Source organism: Haliotis asinina, chromosome 14 (assembly GCF_037392515.1).
Source record: "Haliotis asinina isolate JCU_RB_2024 chromosome 14, JCU_Hal_asi_v2, whole genome shotgun sequence".
Lineage (NCBI taxonomy): Eukaryota > Metazoa > Mollusca > Gastropoda > Lepetellida > Haliotidae > Haliotis > Haliotis asinina.
In genome coordinates, this window is record NC_090293.1 from 47,504,585 (window position 1) to 47,526,418 (window position 21,834).

At 40.1% G+C, this 21,834-nt stretch overlaps 1 protein-coding gene across 1 annotated transcript in view; it reads right to left on the reverse strand.

Annotated features, from left to right (window-relative positions):
- LOC137262154 (uncharacterized) overlaps nt 1–20,854 on the reverse strand; it is a 35,350-nt gene extending 14,496 nt beyond the window's left edge. Inside the window, exons 1-24 of the mRNA XM_067799935.1 lie at nt 20,775–20,854; nt 19,644–19,783; nt 18,030–18,199; nt 17,170–17,330; nt 16,746–16,822; nt 14,727–14,809; nt 13,979–14,189; nt 13,332–13,411; nt 12,900–13,049; nt 12,367–12,469; nt 11,026–11,174; nt 10,821–10,931; nt 9,833–9,899; nt 9,344–9,444; nt 8,027–8,185; nt 7,049–7,171; nt 6,517–6,606; nt 6,030–6,087; nt 3,555–3,704; nt 3,332–3,411; nt 1,886–2,001; nt 1,573–1,677; nt 917–995; nt 158–272 (exon numbers count right to left, since the gene is read on the reverse strand). Coding sequence (XP_067656036.1) covers nt 158–272; nt 917–995; nt 1,573–1,677; nt 1,886–2,001; nt 3,332–3,411; nt 3,555–3,704; nt 6,030–6,087; nt 6,517–6,606; nt 7,049–7,171; nt 8,027–8,185; nt 9,344–9,444; nt 9,833–9,899; nt 10,821–10,931; nt 11,026–11,174; nt 12,367–12,469; nt 12,900–13,049; nt 13,332–13,411; nt 13,979–14,189; nt 14,727–14,809; nt 16,746–16,822; nt 17,170–17,330; nt 18,030–18,199; nt 19,644–19,783; nt 20,775–20,827 — 2,731 coding nt within the window. The 5' untranslated portion in view covers nt 20,828–20,854. The remainder of the gene's footprint in view (nt 1–157; nt 273–916; nt 996–1,572; nt 1,678–1,885; nt 2,002–3,331; nt 3,412–3,554; nt 3,705–6,029; nt 6,088–6,516; nt 6,607–7,048; nt 7,172–8,026; nt 8,186–9,343; nt 9,445–9,832; nt 9,900–10,820; nt 10,932–11,025; nt 11,175–12,366; nt 12,470–12,899; nt 13,050–13,331; nt 13,412–13,978; nt 14,190–14,726; nt 14,810–16,745; nt 16,823–17,169; nt 17,331–18,029; nt 18,200–19,643; nt 19,784–20,774) is intronic.
- Between the last annotated feature and the right edge of the window lie 980 nt (nt 20,855–21,834).

The window sequence follows — 21,834 nt, forward strand, 5'->3', positions numbered from 1 at the left end:
CAGACATGTTTTCATGATGGAAAACGAAATCTAGAAAGAATATTATCTTCATTTTAAAATATAACATGGTTGTTACTAAACTTTAGTACAGGTGAAACCCACTACATTGAACAACGACACTATTTATTAAGATGTTCTTGGATCGCTCCTGTATTACCGTTGTCCATATTTTCAGGAAACGCAAAGAGAGGACAGTCATTAGGAGTTGCCCCACAGTTAGCATTGGCCGTCAGCTGGATGCCATTCAATTTTCCATCATTGTTGACCCCGATCTGGTTACAGAGAAACATAACTGAGTGATATTACAGAAACAGCATGAGTGTGTGATGAGACCTGGTTGTAGTGAAACATCGTAGCGATTAGACATGATTGCAGTGGAACATGAAAGTGATGAGACACGGTTGCAGGGGAACATGAAAGTGATGAGACACGGTTGCAGGGGGACATGAAAGTGATGAGACGGTGGCAGTGAAACATCATAGCGATTAGACATGGTTGCAGTGGAACATCATAGTGATGAGACACAGTTGCAGTGGAACATGAAATAGATGAGACACGATTACAAAGAACCATCAAAGTGATGACACATGGTTACAGGAAAAGATCAGAGTGGTGAAAAATGGTTGCAGTGGAACATCAAAGTAATAAGACATGGTTGCAGTGGAACATCATAGTGATGAGATACGGTTGCAGAGGAACATCATAGTGATGAAACACGGTTGCAGAGGAGCATCAAAGCGATGAGACGCAGTTGCAGTGGAACATGAAAGTGATGAGACATGGTTAGACGAAAACATCAGAGTGATGACAAATGGTTGCAGTGGAAGATCAAAGTGATGAGTCATGGTTGCAGATGAACATCACAAGTAATGAGACGTGTTTGCCACTGCATAAAAAACGGCAAATTATTTCTTACTGAGTAAGTCGCCAGATAAGGAAATCGGCCTCCAACTGCCTTCATGTTCGTGTGGAGGTTCATCGACAGGCGGACAGGTCTGAAAGTTCGATTTTTGTCATCCTAGATCACACTTACACTAATACCGATCTCACCTTCTCGCAATCAACCAACCAACCAACCAACCAGTCATGTATTGTACTATGATCTGACGAAACATTGTGAGTGCATATAGTTTTACACCGTACTCTGCAATATTCCAGGTATATGCCAGTGCTCTGGTAAAAGTCGAATCTGGACCAGGCAAACCAGTGATCAACATCACGAGCATCGATCCAACAATTGGGATACGAGGACGTGTCAGCCAAGTTAGCGAGCCTGATCATTCGTTACCTCTAGTGACAACAAGCACAGTTTACTGAAAATCAATTCAAACCGGATCTTCACGAGTCCTGACGAAATAATCGCATAAAAAGCAACATATAAATAGATCACCTATAAGCAGTGATCACACTAGGTATCAGTCAGACGAGGGAATATTCTCCATGAATACTCTTACGTCAGATGCGGTAGGGGTCCTTGGTTGCTGGATTCAGGCATGTTCTCATCTGGTAATTAGATCGAACAAACAGACAATTTGTTATTATGTAGATATTAAGTATTACAGTTCTACCCACCTTCTCGTGATGTATGTCGCGATGGAAGCTGCACACGCAGGCAAGCTGGCGCGAGTTACCTTCCCTCCGAAAGCTCCTCCAAGACGCTTGACGTTGACACTTACACTTGAATATACAAACACACGTAACCATATGTCATGCCATGCAGCATGCCTGCATACTAGTAAGACGATCTGCTACGCATCATGGCTAAATATTAGAAAGACGATCTGCCATGCAGTATGAGTATATATTAGTGTGGCGATCTGCCATGCATCCTGGTTATATATTAGCATGATGTAACAAAATAAAAACCCATAACGAAAGTAGGTACCTGCTTTCCTTTATGTTAAGTAGTGCAGCTACGGCCTGCTGTACATAATCTGACCACTGAGTTGGGCAGTGGAGATCAACTCCCACACCATCCTCTGCTGGGTAGCACAGGCAGAACTAGAAGACGATATACAGTTATACAACAGCTGCCAGCTGAATTATGCAAAGCCTATACGAAGCGTGCAGCTGAATCATGCATAACCTATGCCAAGCGTACAACTGAATTATACATAGCCTATACTAAGCGTGCAGCTGAATTATGCAAAGACTAAATCAGGGGTTCGGCTGCATCATGCAAATCTATACCAAAAATAGAACTGAATTAGGCAAAGTCTATACCAGGGGTACAGCTTGAATTATGCACAGTCTATACTAGGAGTGCAGAGAATTGGGCATAAACTATACCAGGAGTGCGTGCAAGAAGTGATGTTACCGTTTGCGTCTTGCACAGATAATACCAGTCATTCTACACGTTTCGGTGTATTAGCCATAACCTGTACAAGGTCATGTTCCAAGTACGACAGGGATATTATGCCTTCTCCTAAATCAATCATACACAGATATGACACTCGTCGCACAAACAACATGCATATTCTACACCAGCAAAGCATCACAGTGCATTATGCTCATCTCAGCTAAATTATTGTACTTCCTGCTAAAGTAAAACTTCTGAATGATGGTGTAGCACGAACGCCGAAATTACAACTCCGAAATAGTGAGTCAATTATTGGCGCTTTCTCCTTAAACAAAAGATTACACATAACAGAGTGTATTGTAGGAAGGAAGTGTGCCTTCGACAAGTATTATTATTAGTAGTAAATGACGCAAAAGAGCAGGAATAAGATCAACGTAAGTCATACGCAACAATATCATTCGTAGCAAGTGTTACAATTAACGCGAAAATCCCCATTAGACCGCCATCCATTACGACGGAATGATATTTACGTCAATAAGCGGGAATCGTCAAGACGTCATTTACTACCATGAAACATGAATATGAAATTGACTAAGTTCAAAGAAGATGATGTGATTGATTAACTAGGAAGTATGACTACATTAATCAAATTCTTCATATCAATGTTACATGTAATGTTCGCGTCTGTGTCCACTTTGACTGGACTGATAAAGAAAGCGGTGCAACTCTTGACTTCATCTTCCACACATGGATGCAATCCGTCATTAATGCTCATGAATTTAGACTAACGTGTAGTCTGTGATTAGACATAATTTGATAGTTACTAATAAACCCATTTAAAGAGTTTATGAGATTCAGAACCTGAGTAAATCTAGATTTGCTTCATTTAGGGATTTAGCATTGCAGGGAGGGCTAAGCAGCGGGGAATGTATTGTGGTTCAGGGTATGTGAGGCGTTGTATACAGGAATGATAGCGCTGCGACTGACGCAAGGCCATGCTAAGGTATGAGACTTAGCACATATACAACACACGTGTGTTTCCAGGTAGAAATGGTATTGATGTCCCATCTTGATGCTCCCAGTTATCTTGTTATCGGATCCGGCTATTGCAGCTGAAGAAGAAAGTAAATGAAAATTGCAACATCAGTATCATCTAATCAGTATCATAAATATTTTAGTCACTTACTAAGTTTAACAAGTGAAAAATATGAGGGCTGGATATATTTAGACATATATCTACGAATTAAATAGTTACCTGCCGCATCGCCGAGTTTGAATTCTTTGGCAACGTTTGGGAATATGGAATTCTTTTGAATGGCATCTTCTGTCGTAATGATGGGAGGCTGGACGTTCTTGTAGGTGACCTTTACCATGCTGGCTGCGGTGTCAGCTGATAGTTGGTCCACTGAAACAAAATGTAACAAATATCGTATTAACCATCTTTCATCATCAACCCCAGCTCATCGCGATTACCCACCTCTACACGCGGCCCACGGCCAGCTGGGCTTCTAAGAGTGAGTGAGTGAGTATAGTTTTACGCCGTATTTAGCAATGTTCCAGCAATGGGCTTCATACATTTACACATGTGAGAAATCGAATTCGGGTCTTTGGCGTGACGAGCGGACGCTTTAACCACCAGGCCGCACCACCGTCCCAGATTTCAAAGAAGCGCTGCTGAGTCGAATCCATCTAGAGGTCTCTGTATTCCCATCATTCTAGCCTGCTGCAGTGTCTTAAAAGATATCCTCGGATACTCTCCAGTGGCAGGCACGAAGGTACCTAACCTACATCACCGAGCACACTGGGAAAAGACTGAGTTTAGTTTTACATGACACTTCCAGTTATATGGCGACGGTCTCTAAATACTCGAGTTTGGGCCAGACAGTTTAGTAATCGGCAGTATAAGCATCGATCTGTGCAACTGGGAACCGATGACATGTGTCAACCAAGTCAGCGAGCCTGCCCACCTGATCCCGTTAGTCGCCTCGTGCGAGCATAGTTGCCTTTTATGGCAAGCGTGGGTTGCTGAAGGTCTATTCTACCTCGGACCTTCACGGGTACGAGCACAGTGGGGAGTAAGAAAGCTGACAAGAATGGTTACATTTCACAATTGCCATGTTTCTCCTATGTCTTGTCAGTCCGACTGGGTGAAAATCAATGATGCAAATAATTTCACTCCCTCGACAGAACCCACCAAGGTCAGGCATGTTGGCTTGATTACGTTTGGGACTGTTTACAGGCCTGTTTCAAAGAATTTTATAACTGTCACTTTTCGTGTACAATATCTGGGCCGGCTATGGATTGACATCTGAGTCAGAACGAATAGAGAAGACGATTATGAAAGGATCGAGCTAGCAATCGCATCTCTCTTTATACTCGGTGCCAGGGCTTGCAATTGGAATCCACTATCGCGTTGCTTGATAGTCTCAGATTCATTCACCTACATTTCATATTTATATTTTCATGCAAATCGACTGGTGAAGATCCGGGGTGCAATAGGTCTTCAGCAACCAATGCTTACCACAAACGGTGACCATCAATGTCGTAGGAGGCAAACAAAAGGGATCGGGTGGTAAGGCTCGCTGACACACATCATTGGTTCCCAATTGCACAGCTCGATGGTCATGTTGTTGATCACTGGATTGTCTGGTCCAGACTCGATGTTTATATATTTACTGACCACCGCCATATAGCTGAACTATTGCTGAGTGCGGCGTAAATCTAAACTCTCTCACTCTTGCAAATCCTACATTGATGATTTCGATCGGGAAGTGCCTGCTCCGAGCAGCACAGAGCCTTCTGTTTCACTTTTCAGATCACCAGAACGCCCATGCAGATTTGCTCTTCTTCTCAAAGCATTTCACACGAACTTGGTTCATTGGTCGTTCAGAGAACGTGTGCGTGTGCATGTACATGTGCATATACATGAGCGTGTACATACACGCGTACACGTTTTCATCGCCTTTGGTCTTCAAGAAGTAGAGCTAGGAATGAACGCAATATATAATTCCCTGACTGATGTACTTGTGGGCGATTTATAACCCGTGTTTTATGTTGTGTCGTCTACTTTGATTAAAATATTGCAGTTGTACATGCTAGTTGTATAATCATATCTGTGATTCTCTACTATAGATATATTTATACTGTTCACCGTCGACAGGTTTTGCTCTTCAGAATGTTTTCATCACTATGTATAATAAATTGTTTTCGTCAAGATATGGCTGACATATTGTCGATATGACGTTAAATATAACGTTTAATAACTCACTCACACAGCCCTGAATGTAAATAATGTATTGTTCAAATAACATACATTTAGCTTTGTCAGACATGATGTTCAAGTATTCATACAATAGAATTCATGTGAGATTAAACCAAATTCAGTATCTTGACCGTAAAGTGTATGATTGGGTCCCTATAGAAATGACGAAACACCTTACAAACATATTAAAATCATTCCAATGCATCATCTTTCTGAACATGCATCAGGAGGGATACCACATATTGCTTGTTTTATACAAGACCATGAGTCAATGTTTGTGACACTATAGGCTGGCCCAACCATATAGCTGGAATAATACTGGAATAATGCTGGACTATAGCTGGAGCGCGGCGTAAAGCTAAACTAAACTAAAATAGGCCTGCCAGGTACGCTATATATTTGTTTCTCATAGTAGGTAGCTAGAAGGCAACGCAGTACATATACTGTGCTTCTGAGAAGGAACTCTACCTGCCACAATGAGGCCTATAGGCTGTCCACTATACAGAACCCTTCCGCTGCAGAACACCTGGAAAGAATAAATAGCGTGATGGATAATTTGGAACAGCTGTAATTAGTTCTGAATAAATGCATTATCTTTGAACAACACAAAGGACTATTAAGTGCAGTCCACATTATATATAATGAAATATAATTTCTATATCATGTAACTTATAAAACATGATTCTGCTGTCATAAATCGATAATATCGAAAGCAATGATATTTTATATCTCGAAATAACTTTTTCTCATTTTGTTTATTTCGAAAGATCAATGTAGGATCATGGCACTTTCGTATTATTGAAACATTAATACTGATTCGAATATTAAAGGGCCTGTATCTTGTTTATCTGTATTGTTTGGTTTTCCGAACGTAGCGTTGGACCTCCTTGAGAAACATTAACAGAAAGAAGAATGTATAATTGTAAACAGCTGCTAGTATAAGTGTTGTCAGTACCTCCTCAACCGCTCCAGGTGGCACCCTGTAATTGTTCCTTGACGCCGGTATGTCTGTTGCAGATATGTATTTTATCACTCCAGGGTAGGACTGGAAACAAAAACAATACCAAATATAGAACAACATGCTATCGAGTAATTTTGACATTTTTATCTACGCATTTTTTGGAGACAAGCATGTTTGTGAAATAATTGCAGAAAAGCATACATTGCTAAACTAGAATTCGTGGTTTTGATTTCACATTTTGTCCTGATGTTGAACGCATGATTCTTAAGTTGTGAGCTTCATAAACGGTATTCAATGTTAACACAGCAAGTTTAGCATATGCACATGGCAGATTTTTTAATCGACTATTTTCACTCAATCGCCTACACGATCCTGCGAAGAAACAACGTCTAAGATCCTTTTTTCCAATGAAATGGTCGACCTTCAAACGGCCAAGGGACAATATGCCAAGAGCTGACTTGATGAAAAGTCTTTCTTTAAGAAAGAAAAAAATTGATGAGTCATTATTTTAGTTTGTTTCGGTTACCATGGCTACAGAGGTGTCGACAGTGTCGATGTCGGCGTTGCCAACGCTGCTGATGACGAATGCTGCACACACTTCATTTGGAAGTGGAGGAATGTCACCAACGTACTGGACTCGTCCTGAAGTCTGAACCATTATACATGGAGATGGAGAGACAAGGAGATGACTTGGGATGACGCTTGTCTCAGTACAAAATGTCATGAATTTCCTAATCATAGAAATTGTTTATATTGTCTTGGTTTATGTTTTTCTTAAGGTCTCATTCAACAATATCCCAGCTATGTGACGGCGGGGTATAATTAATTATGTACCCGACATGATGAACATCGAGACTTGTCACCTGTGTCAGCCAACATGTTTCAACTAGTCTGACCACCCGATCCCCTTAGTCGTTTCTTAAGAAAAACATTCGTTTTTGAAGAAAGCTCTCCATGGCTTACTTCTGTGAACATGCCGAACATACAGAAAAGAAATTTTATTACTGTCTAGATCGTGTGGAGAGCGTTATTAACAAATGACTTCAAAACTTGTTTGCTGGATAGCAAGCATGATGGGAAGAAATTTGCCATTATCGTTCATAATCTTTATTACATGAATACATTATCATCTTTGAGGGGCATTTTTAGTAGTTGTAAAGATGAAAGAAAACCTATGTTTCTATGGATAGTCAACCTTTTTATTGCAGTGAGCGCGACGTTAGGTAACACACACTGTTATACAAACACCATTTTATTCATGAATCGAACCAATGACAGGGTATACATTTTTACATCAATGTGGTTGACGCCGAATGGTTGAATGGTGGAAACCGGTTGGGGCGATCATATCACCATCTTTGCAGTTTACAGAATGGGATTGATAATGAAGTCCACAAGCACAAAACTATTGACAGCAAACTAACACAAGAACGTATGAAGAAGCACATGCCTATACTATATTAGGCTAACATTAGCTGTTTTCATATGCCAGTGAAACACCAACCTGTAGCACTGCATCAGCCTTTACCATTGGTTTTGTCAGGGGATATTCGTCCTTTCGGGTGTCATATGTCTGAGTGCCTGAAGACACAGGCCGTATCAAGTTGGTGCCACCACTCTGGAATCTTGCCGCTGCTTTCTCACCACACATGCCGAGTACATACTGGGGAATAGAGGGATGTGGTTTTGTACTGTTACCATCACTTCTGATGTTTTTCTTCCAGATTAAGAGAACAAAGTGTGCTTGAGATGCTGTGGAACACACAGATCGCACGCTGAAGGAAAGAGTGAGGGAGGTTTTAGCAACATTTTAGCAATATCTAGCAATATCATTATAGCATTCTAGGCTCTTTGACTTTTCTGTCACCCTCTGTACACAGGTGTAAGTTAGGAAGGGGAGTATTCAAGGAAAACGCATTCGTTTTAAGTCACTTCAATCCGATTGTAATCAAGCAGATGGACAATGAGAATGTTCATCAGGATTTCCACAGCAACGTCGACCGTATACCTCTAAGGAAGCGGAGGATTAATTTGACTTCACACCTGTCTGTTGACAAGATTTAAATAGCCGATGATTGGTTCCCTGTTGCACCCCAGAATCCTGATCGTTACGGTTTCCTGTGCATGATCCTCGCATAGTTTGTCAGCAACCTAATAGTGCTGGGACTTGTCAGCAAAGACGTAAACCACTAAGAATTGTGTGATTTCGGGCTTTTCAAATTGGTGCTAACTAGTACTATTTTCCTGTAATTCAATAATTAGTGAGTGAGTGAACTCGGGTTTACGCCGCTTTCATAGAACTTCCACCAACATCACGGCGAGAGGACACTGGAAATGGGCTTTACATGTTGTACCCATGAGGAAAATCGAACCCGGGTCTTCGGCGTGACAAGCTAACGCTATCCCACTGCCCTAATTAAAAATAGATATATGTTTGAATCGATGATATTTGTACATGTCGATATATCCAGACATTTGTGGAGAGATCGGACAGCAAAAATACTTTGCGTATGTGGTTGAATGTTGTTTTAAGGAGTAGTCTGTTGCATTTATTTCAGGCGGTTCAGGCAAACCAGCGATGGAAACATTAAACGACTGAGTTAATGGACCACTGTGAGCACATTCACAAGATCTGATTCTATATATTAGACACTCGAGAACTGAGAATATTATCAGCAGCAATATTTGTAGCATCATACACAGACTGTGTAATGATCGTTATCAATATCACATCGATATCTGGGACGCCGTTATGACTAAAGAGATGACGTCTGACCTCGAGATAAGTCTAGCAATCATACGACAATGTAAACTGGCTGACCTTGTAGAACAGCGAGATGGCCAGGTTCTTTCTGTAGGTTGTACTCGATAAGCCAGCAGTCGTGTCTGGGATCAGCTCGGCAGATAGACTGGCTATTGCAGCTGAAGAAGGAAATAGTGGGGATGAGGAACGCACGTACATACCTCAGTGCACAATGTGCCACAATCAGCAATGTTAATAACCCGAGTCGTGACCAGATAATCCAGTGATCACCATCATGACTATAGATCTACGCAATTGGGATACCATGACATACGTCAATATATCAGGCACACATCAGCTCACAATTTTGCCACAACCTGCACCTCGGGATAGCCATGAACCATTTTATTCATCTAAACCCCTCACAACATGACAACCAGGTCAATCCACAGTTCGTACCATATTCGTAACAAACATTACTCCCATCATCGCTCGCCTCATCATCGTATTTTCAAAGCAAATTGAGAATCCATCGATGTAGTATTCTTATATGCAAGTCGACCTTACCTTTGAGAACAGATGCATCCCCCAGTTGTTTCCCTTGCAGAAATGCCTCTGTATTGCTTGCATGTACCTGGATATATCAACAAAGACTTTTTTAAACGGCATCAAACAGGACAAATGAGGTCCATATGTTTGAGAAATTTGTGAAAAATGGTTAATAAAGTCCGAATCTTAGTGATAGTACCGTTCTCATTGACAATGGACATGTTCATTGTATTTCATTCACGCTGCATACATGACTGTGTAAGGTATAAATGTATATTATTACTAAGACGGTGTTTTGAAAGGGTGTAAATTCCGTATTTCCTTCGAACTTATAACCCTTAGGCTTATCTTTAAACAACAACATTCAGTTTTCAGCAGAATGAGTCGCAAAATGTTTCGCCATATTTCCTGAACGGTCATAAAGGGAGATAACTCGGGATCGATTAGTATATAATAAAAACTATCGAATTTGAGGTTTTGTTGAACGAAAAATGAAATGCAGAAACATTTTACTTTTTGATACATTTATTGACACAAACAAATAAGAAATTATGGCAACAATTGTATTACTCTGTTTATACTCATAACTGAATATGCCGACTCTAAAATTTCGAAGCGATCGTCTGTATGGCAGCCACATTCCATCTAAGGTCAAGGTCATTCGTACAATCCGTATAGTGTGTCACGTGACAAATTTGACTCGGTGTACTGTTCATGGTTCCTTATGCTTTGGCTATTGACCAATCAGAATTCTACAAATATACTTAAAGGGTGGTAAAGGTTAATAAATTTCATGCTTTGCGTTAACCTGGCTAACCTAACCTGACTTACACCACAATGAATCCTGGATTCGAACTCAAAATCATTGAATTTTTGACACATCTGTCAGACACAATGCTGCTTCGTGAGGTGTGGCATCTCAGGAGGCCGGGTCAACACTGTGTCCGACTGACACATTGTTGCCGTACAAATTAGGTCTTGCGAGTTCTTTGCTTGGCTGACTCACCAGTGTCTTGTTGATGCCTCCATACACCAGGGATGGTTTTGTCTTGACGGTGAAGTTGTTGCTCCTGTCCAGCTGCATCCTGAAGCCTGCGTTTACATAGGCGTGGGCGTTCTGAAAAAAAATGAACATCAACAAATGATTAAGTAAACTGGTTGTTCTTTCCAAACTACAAAGGGTGTTCCGCCAACAAAATGTGCACATATACCTGGTGCCTTGGGGTAATCTTGAAACTTTTCACATAGACGTCTCCAGATGGGAATGTTGGAAGTGTGACAGACAGGATGACCTTGCCCTTCATGTCTAGCGTCAGGAAGTCTATGAGGCTGTACGACTTCTCGGTGCCATCACTCGATCCTGCAAAGACCAAGATTGTTGTCCATGGAAGGATGTATTCTCACTTTGACCGAACTATAACGTTTCAAATTTGATATTCAGCGACGATGTAATTGTTTGTCTGTTATATATTTAGAAGAATAGGACACTTGAAATTGTACCTTTTATAGTGAGCATTTGCAGTATTAAATATATATACAAAACGCCGTTCCAGTTATTTAAGAATTATAGCATAATATGATATCAACAATTTTCTGCCTCTGTTACATGCAGATATTACCATATCGTAAAAATTAAGCTAATAAAGCTATTCATACAGTTTATACAATGAGCAAGTACGATTATCTGATTTGTCTCAAGCGCACTATTAACCTCTTGTTCTGTGAGACAATCGCCCCAGTCCAAGACATGAACTCGCTAAGTTTAGTCTCCGCTAACTTTATTCAAAGAAGTAATAGCTGCAAAATCACGCTGCTTTTCCAAATTTGGGAAAGACCTGACATGCCAGGTTTATGTGGAAGACATGGTCAGCGGAAGTGGAAGGACATTACGGCCGAGACGGAAGTCGACAGGTTAGGACGAGTGTACCGACGTGTGTTGTCGGCGTCACAGAACCAAAGGGAGGTATGGTGGAATACTGCAGCCTTTGCGCTGCTGACGAATTTTCCTGCTTCGAAGTTTCTTCCGTTGGATTAGCCTCAACAAATTCTTCTTCAAATCATTTGCTTTTCACTTCAAAAGCATGAAAATGCTGCCGAGGTAGGCATCGCCCATGTCCGAGATGTTTGTTTACAAAACGAAAGGGTCGACGAGTTCATTGTATTCATGTGCGGTCAATCGGTCACGTTAGTTAGTGGTCCTTACACTGCCATTCACGATTTTGACGAGTTCAGAATCAACCAGAATCTAGTATCATTTCGAGCAAGATTTTATGTGCTACTGGTTATGCGCATGTAACATGTAAACATAAAATTCAACGAAGAACGTTTGTATCATCGTTAATATGCCTTTGGATATATTTTCACCCTTAGAGCTACACATAAGTACAGGAAGGTACATTGATAATGGTGCCTGTCGTGAAGTAACACGTACCATTTTGTTTCCGTTCTGGGGTTGTTGTTTTGTTGTTGTTGTGTTTCCCCAAACTGATATCTGCCACCGTAACGTCTGCCGTACTACTTAATGAGAACTTTGTGCTAATGCACAATCTTACCAATGAACAGTGTTGCTCCGACTGTCTCCAACATAGTGAAGACGTCAGACGGGAACTCCGTGTGAAGGTTCTTCAACATCAGATTCCCGGCCCAGCTGCCCAGCTGAAATGACACGACCCCTTATCATTTCATATCCAAATCAAATATTGCATAATTCAACACTCACATCACAAAAACAGATAGTCGGAACAAATAACATTAATTCCACCTTGCAAACATTTTCTGCCAAAATTATACTATTCTTAGTTCTACTTTCGCTCCGTTTACAATGTATTTCAGTAAAAGCAGGAGATTTACTGTTGTTTCAATAGGACTATAACTTAAGATGTCACACTACGGCATGTCTCTCTGGACAGTTGCCCGTGGGCACTCGCTTCATGGATCAGGGCATCCAGATGCCTGCCCACACATATTGCAAAAACCCGAAGTCATACATGAAAGTGTAGTCTGTGTGGTCAATCGCCCGACGCACACAAATATTCACGAATGGATAAGATGGTAAATAATACATAAGTATAAACTGTTGTCTTACATTTCTCAGTCCAGTGTTACCAATGTAGGCCACATGGCTGGCGAAGTCCCGGAAATAGGACAAAGCAGGGTTGGTGCTGTTTTTTTCGAAAACCTCCATCATGTTGGTCAGAGTGATGCTGGGTCCAAACATCACCTTGGAGGAGTCAATCTGGGAAATAGAAAGCATTTGGATGCATGATGATGGATTCCTTGAAAGTGTTTGATGAACTCTGAAGCAACCTGTGTACACTTTCGCTATTTAATAGTAACCCATTAGGAGATGCTTGAATTACTGACGGAATGTGCTCTGTTCTGTGCACAATCGACATTGAGTATTCTCTGTTGTTATGTTCAGTTTTCTCATAATGAAAATGGGTTCTTTAAGCCTCGTGCTCTTCATGGAAACTCTTTACGAGATTAATATTGTTTGTCAAGTGCAATGAAAACCTACAGAAATGCTGTAGAACTCTTGGATGCCACGCAGGTCAATGAGGACATTGTACATCCATGGGCCGATCTCTTTGTATACGCCTGGAAGACAAGTTAATAATAGAGTAGAGTTCGATCATATGAGTGGGAGACGTTCATATCGGATTAGCTGTATCCGATGCACAGCAGAAAGTGTTAGTCAAAAGTACGGAGAGATCAGAAACTGTCAGTCAAATGTACGGAGGGGTCAGAAAATGTCAGGTAAATCTACAGAGGGGTCAGAAATTATATCGGATTAGCTGTATCCGATGCACAGCAGAAAGTTGCAGTCAAAAGTACGGAGAGATCAGAAACTGTCAGTCAAATTTACGGAAATGTCAGAAACTGTCAGTCAAATATACGGCTTGATCAGAAAATGTCAGTCAAATGTACGGAGGGATCAGAAATTGTGTATGAAATGCACGGAAGAGGTACAAAGCATTATTCATGTCTACGGCTGAGTTGATTGATAAAATAAGCTGTCACTGTGGCATACCTTGTCAGTTTTGTCTCCGAGTTAGAGCTTCAAAACATGACTATACCCATCGCTGACTCGTGCAGTAAGATGAGTCTCTTGGGCACCTAGAGCGTCTCCCCTACTTACGGGTTTAGCTTTTATTGATTATTTACCAAATCCTGAATTTCCGAACACGAGTCTGTAGTTGTCTCCCTGGTGTTGGCCGAGGAGGGCGTAGAGCTGCTGCCTGGTGGTGGGTTTGTACCACTGTGACCCCTGCAGTACAATGTGGAGGGGGACCTCCTCCAGGTCAGTCTGTCTTTCAGATGAACAGCGTCCTGTGCACGTCTTCCCGGTCTTCTTGCAAATGTTCTTGTCCAGTTCCTGGAAGTAGCAACTGGTAGTTCTTATTTGAAAAAAAAACGTGTGATAATTGCAACTTTTGTATCGATTTCCAAATAAACAGGACAACATTACACTTATGTCCACTGAATGAACGTTGAACAGTACAGCTCGCGAATCCGTCAACAGTGCCAAGCTACACCTCCACTAGGAAAAAAACGAACATAAGCACTTGCGCGTTAGGTAAGAAAATATTGGACTCATCTATAAGCAGTACGATCTTCCAAACAACTTTGAAAACTATGATAAAGTGAATCACTGGCAATAATCACTGCATACTCGATTGCATCAAAGAAATGTATATACAGGCAGTATCAGCCATAGTATCATTGTCTTCATTCCTGTTTTTAACGAGATTGAGAAACGGGGTATCTGAAGGAACGGACAAGAACCAGCCTGTACGGACTAAGCGAAAATCAGATATACATTGTTATCAGCCTGCATTACTATGTTTTACACATGAAGATACATGTGTCATCACCAGGAACTGGAAGCAAAAAATATCATTATGAACGTCACCTCAATGTCTATAGCACCGCCAGGAAGGGTTGGAGGGGCATCTGAAGCAAAGGACTTCATGGCATCCAGAATTGGGCGATATCCTGAGTAGAGACGAAATTGCATATTTATTTACATTTGGGTATAACAGGAACATGTTCAAATTCAGTCAACTACACATGTGTACCTAGCGAGTGAAATACAATGCCTTAAACTTGATACTGATAATAATTAAATAACTTTACGCTATATGCTTGTACGAAAATCAAGAACAGCTAATTAAGTGGTCTTCTACAAAACGTATTCCTGTATTTCAACGTCCGTCAGACAAAAAAATACTTATCAGACTAAGTCAAAAAGATCAGTCTTGTAGAATGCACACCACCCACAGTGAACAACAACCGTGACCAACTCCAGTTTTATTAACAATTTGTTGGTTGTCATATTATACAGACTGTTGCTCTTGCTATCGACCTTTAGGTCATACTAAGGCTCTATTATTAGAGCAAACGGTTTATTGTTTCAAATATGAAATTGAGGAATTATACTTTTTCACATTTATTCAACAAATATTATATAAAATATTTATTGAAATTCTTTTTTGAAAATCACTTAAAATGTCACATGAAAACATTTGATACAGAGCGGTAGAGTGAAGTGATAATCATGATCATACTATCCTGTTAAAACCATTGTAATGTGTCGAGATGTTCACACGTTTCAGCCTAACGTATAGACCTAACCTTTAGTGCTATCTCACCCGATAGCATTGAGGTATTATTGTGATAAAGGGTCTTTTGGTGACACTGGTTAGTACATGTAATGTCAAATGTATTGTTTCGAATGATCAGCTACACCGCTTCAAATACCATCTCATATCTCGTACCAGATGAGATACGGCAAATGTACATGAACAGGACACTCTACTGTACAGACTTACTCTTTTACAAAACATCTGATGTCAAGGATTTTTAGTGTTCTATTCATGTAAGAATGGATAGATACGTTATAGATGACAACTTTTTTTTATTACAATATGATGTAACGTTTCTGTTATATTCTCTTGCTTGACAACGTTAAAAATCTATTCATTATACATAAATGTATCAATTAACTAATGGCAACATCTCGGTCTTGATAATTGTACGAAACATTAGTCTTTAGGAAGATATGTGAAATACCTATTCGGGATAATTCCTACCTTACCTCCAGAAGATACATAATTGTCAATTAAGGAAGACGTCAACAAAATTCATGTTTCACTTAAAAAACTATTTTGTATTTGCGGGATATATTTTGACACTGACAGGCTCAGTGCATTCTACGAATGAAATCAGTGACTGTACGGTTGGTTGACTCCAACGAGATGGGGAAATGGCTGCCTGTGTGTTGCTACAGACCTCATGTCAAGGAGATATGTGTGGAATACTGTAAGGGACATTCTCGCGATCTCGCATCCTCGCACTTTTGACATTTTAAGCTTGTTTCTAAAGGTCGAAATCGCGAGAATGTCCCTTACGGTATTCCACAGACATGCTATACTCGCTGAAATTTTGCAACACTTTCCGAAGCAACTGATAATGCTACATGAGCTGAAACATCACACTTTATAAATAGTTGTTCTTCAACAACCTATCTTCTAGAGCTGTGACGAGATATCTTAGTACCGATAATCGTGATACTTTATCGAACGATAAATGTATCGATATTTTGTTCCGTGCTGTGAGACGTATCGTTGACCTTAAAATTGTTTATTTTCAGTGGAAATTGACAGTCATGTCAAAATTTACACTGTTACTACATATCAATATATATGTTTTTAAAGAAAATAACTAAAGATAGCATATTTCTTTGTTGAAGTATTGGTTCTCTCTCTCTCTCTCTCTCTCTCTCTCTCTCTCTCACACACACACACACACACACACACACACACGCAGGGAAGTACAGCCAATCAATGGAAAAAAGCACCTCGTTGACATTTGACACAGAATGTCAGGAAAAATAATTATGTTGATTGGTTCATTGTACATTACAACTCACCTGTACAACGACAAATGACAGCATCGTAGGCATTCTCTACTTGTTGCATGGTAGGCTTGGGTGTTCTCTTCAGTAGGCTGAAACACATATGATACTATACCATTTGTGGAAAGTCAGTATTCAGAGTCTTTAATGAGATTATCATGCTATCCAGGTACTCCTTAAGGAAACCATGTCATTCGCTTTCAGCAATATTATCATTGTAAAGATCTTATCAAGTTACACCGTAGAATATATTAATCGCTTAGATGTAAGTCAAAGGAGGCAAGTATGTTTAGTTCACAAGGTTATGTATACTTTCTGGGGATGCGTGTCGTGGATTCGAATTCTTGTATTTGTCTTTGAAAATGAGTGAGTAAAAACATACATACTAAAGTTCTGTACCAAATATATGTTTCATATATGAATATTTTGAATGTCTTACCCATACATATTCATGACCTGAGCGGGGCTACAGAATCCACACTGAGAGCCATTGTACTCTGCCAGACGGTCTTGTATCGGGTGTAGACCATCCCTGGTATTGCCCAGACCCTCGATGGTTGTCACTTGCATGCCGTCACACGCATACAGAGGAACCAGACACTGAAAGAATAAATCCGTTAATAGTTTTAGTCTATATACCACATCAACGTACCTCATTTTGACAGTGGCATTTCATTTCTGACATAGACAAGTCAGACACTAGATCGCCCTACAGTTTCTAGTTTATAGATTACACAATGTAGGTATTTAGGTTCAAATCAAAGTAGAACTCACAGGTCTCTAAATGTATTTAAACTAAGTCTCATATAGACCTACTGTACAACCCATGGCCTTCAATGTAATGCGAACTAAATACATTGGAGATACCCTGAACAAGGCTATCTTTACGGTGTCCGCAGTTACGTCAGGGTGTCCTGCAGTCAGTGGGTAGTCTCCATTTTGGTCACTTTACAGTACTTTCTTGAATACCCAAAAATCTTGGATCCCTCACTGTTATGCATACCATTCAAATAAAGAAGAGGATATTTCATTTAGCAAGCAATCCATTAGCCAATGCCAATGCGTATGAGTAAAACTAATGTATGCGAATACAGATGAAACATTGTCACATTTCCACTTAATTTCTCTTTATCACCTGTTTCCTCCTTGACTACATCATTTGCATTTTAACAATCTAGCAAATACAATATTCCCCACGTTTTTAATGGCATATCATCGTCAAAGCACAACGTGCCGTTGATGTCTTAGAAGATACCATAGATATAAAAACTGAAAAATATTGTTGGATAGATTCCTTACCGAGTTGACCGTGTAGGTTTGCGTAGTCGTTGTGACGGGGTCATACAGTGTGGTAGTGACGAGGCACACGCCACACCCTCCCTCTATGCACATGGCCTTGGTGCCATAGGACACACCCTTGGACCTCATGAACTCATTCAGGGACAGGGCTGCAGCATACTGGTTACCAACTGAAGTATTGTACAAAAATATACACTGAATGCATATTCTTTATAACAGAAATGTGTTAATATTACAATATATATCCGGTTTCCTCTAATAAGCAGTGGGTATTTTTTGTATAAATGTATTCTCCCCTGATTCCAAGCTAGATTTATTTAGGAATGATGTCACTAAGTGCCGAGCCTCTAATAAGCGCCAAACCTCTAATAAGCGTCTGACCTGTATTGTAATAAGCGCCGAGTCTCCATTAAGAAAAGGGTCTTGAAGTCCGTTGAAACAATAAGAGCCCGATCGCTTATTAAAGGAAATACGGACGTAACAGTGCTTGTATCACAAGCTTGTGTAGATTCCAATAACATATAGCACCATAGCTGTGAAAACATGTCGATGAAAAAGTTAAAAAGTGTAATGAAACCTCGGGTGTAACGTTTGGGGAATTCAATGTTCTGTGTATGGTGACATCTATCTGTTAATATCCTTGAGCCCAATAGCTTTTAAAGAATCGAGTGAAGAGCTTTGTTGTTAACTCCTTTTATAAGATATTTTAGAATCACCCCCCCCCCCCCCCCCAACTTTTTCTTCCGGTGAGTAGCTTCATCAAAATTGCGTAAAAGGTGGTGTTAGTATTGTTGAGAGTGACGTCAAATTTGATTCAGCTGACATGAAAGAACTTAAAACATACTTTAGAGGCAGAAATCAGTAGGTAACAGGAGCTAGAGCTCAATTCATAGCCCATGCAAAAGGTGCACATGAACTGATTTTGTGTGCTTACAGAGAGAAAAATCTTTTCTCACAAGTCGTAATCAGAGAGGCCACGCTTGTCTTAAAGCCTTCCTTAGTGGGACAAAATGGAGAGATGGCGTCAGAGAAAGGAGTTGGTTACCCAGTGACTTTTACGTAACGGTTACGGTTTTCATAACTGAAGAGCTACATGCAAGGACAATAACACTGAATGATAACGACATCTGGGAAAATCGAATGTGTATATTTAGCAGATTTTACATGTACAATGTTAGAATGTAACATTACCAAAATGTGTGTGTGTGTGTTTGTGTGTATGTATACAGAAAGGAATACATACATACATACATACATACATACATACATACATACATACATACATACATACATACATACATACATACATACATACATACATACATACATACATACATACAAATATATATATAACATTGAATGATAACGACATTAACATATATATATACACACACACACACACACACATATATATATATGTGTGTGTGTGTGTGTGTGTGTGTGTGTGTGTGTGTGTGTAATCTGATTTTTTCCTCTGTACACGATTACAGTACTCAATTACAGTTTTGTTTTGCAAAACTAAAGCCCCTTAAGTTCATTCAAAAACTTTGCGCAATGCAATTGTACTCCAGACTTGGAAGAAGATGAAGATGTGTTAAACATGACCAAATGTACCTGTGTAGGAAGTCCCATTGATGGTGAAAGTGACAGTGGATTTGAGAACACCTGTGACCTTGAACTTGAAGAAGTGGCCACAGTTTTCACAAGTACATGCATAGACGCCATCTTTCAACCCTTTCTTCGTTGGGGTGTGGCTGTGGAGGAACATTTTCTGAGTAAGAACTGGTTGAAAATGAACTATGAAGGAATTCGTAACTTTGAAAAGATTTTTGTCGTGAGTTTAAAAAAACTGAAGAAACTCAGTGAAAATTGACGAATTTTCAACACAACTTTACATTTAAACATACCTGTTCACATACAAGATATTTCCACATTCTTTTCAGCAATTTTACCCATGATCCTCGTCCACTTCGTCTGTTAAAGTTTTGTAGTTGTTTCCACTCAGTTAGTGGAGAAATTCATCTTCGATGTAACCATATACATAACATATAGTGAATGATTTAAGTGACTTTAAACTTTGATGGGTAGTATACATGTCCATATCTCCATTTCTTTTGATGCATAATGAACATGGTTTTTTTCTTTTTCTTCATGTAACACTAACCGTTTGTGTCTACACTTCATTACTTCGGGGGAATTTAATGAGCATAACCTTCTGACCAAGGATTTGGCGTTAAACGGCTATTCTGTAATGGTCTTTGACCTGGGCCCCGTTACGCTTTTAAAAGTGTGTATGCTATACAAATGTATAGCGAAATGTATCAGAGACAAACAATTCTATCTACTATTTTGACGTGTATCGTATGTTCCCTTGTTATTCGCGTCAACGCTTGACATACTTTTGCATTGCTTGTGATTGGTGGACAGGATTCACACAGGCACACATACACAAGCACACACACAGGAGCACACAAGCACACGCACACATAAAAAAGTGTGTAATAATATCTATCATGCAGTAGGAATCCTGCAAATAATAAGAGTTTACAAAATAAGATGATAAGAAATGATAAGATTACAAAAGGACCTAAACATTAACAAGTTCAGTGGAATATTTTATCTGTGTACATGTGTACATATCACCGGAAATACATTATGCTAAACTTCCGGGTTAGAACGGATCTACAGTGACCCAACTCACTCACTCTTCACGATATGTCGACATAATATTTTTAAATCAGTTACCTCGCCCTGCACACGGGGCACTCCACAAAGTTCCCCAGCGTCTTCTCCGACATTGCTGCTCCGTCAGCTGATGTCTCTTCACTACTATGCAATATTTACCCCTGTGTAATCTGTACACAATCACGGCCATGTGACACCCATGTGATGACGGGTTTTTTATTGCAAGTAGACCTAAGTATAAGTGTTTCTAAGCGTGAGCGTGATTTGATACTGACTCTCACGATGAAAGGACATCAGTAATGATCTTCAAACAGTGAAATCTATAGAGAACAGATTCTGGCGTTCCAGCTTTTCAACCACAATGTTGCCTCTCCATTCCCTAAAGTGTTCAAAGCTAAGCAAGACTAATTATTAGATTCATACTGACGACGTATAGGCGTTTCGTATGCTTGCGTCACGGATGTACATACAGGCCAGGTCAATATCACCTGGCCACTCACAAGAGGGAGGGGGGAATAAATATTACCTCACTTTTAGGAATACTCTGGCAATATCACAGCGGGGGACAACAGAAATGGGTTTCACACATTCTGTTCATGTGGGGAATTGAACATACATACATACATGCATGCATGCATCCATCCATCCATCCATCCATCCATCCATCCATCCATACATACATACATACATACATACATACATACATACATACATACATACATACATACATACATACATACATACATACATACATGTATGACCCTACATACGACTGAATTCATAACGGGGTGGTGGGGTAGCCTAGTGGTTACTGTGTTCGAAGGCCCGGGTTCGATTCCCCAGATGGGTACAATGTGTGAAGCCCATTTGCTGGTGTCCCCCGCCTTGATGTTGCTGGAATATTCCTAAAAAGCGGCGTAAAACTAAACTCACTCACTGACTCACCATAACGTTTAGCTTGAAGACGGTGAAGGTATCTAGATCGACGCACTATGTGTAGGAGACAAATGTTATCTACAAAGTAGCATACTTCACTACAGATTAGATGGCACAGATAGACGAAAAATAACATACATACATACGTACATACATACGTACATACGTACATGCATACGATGTA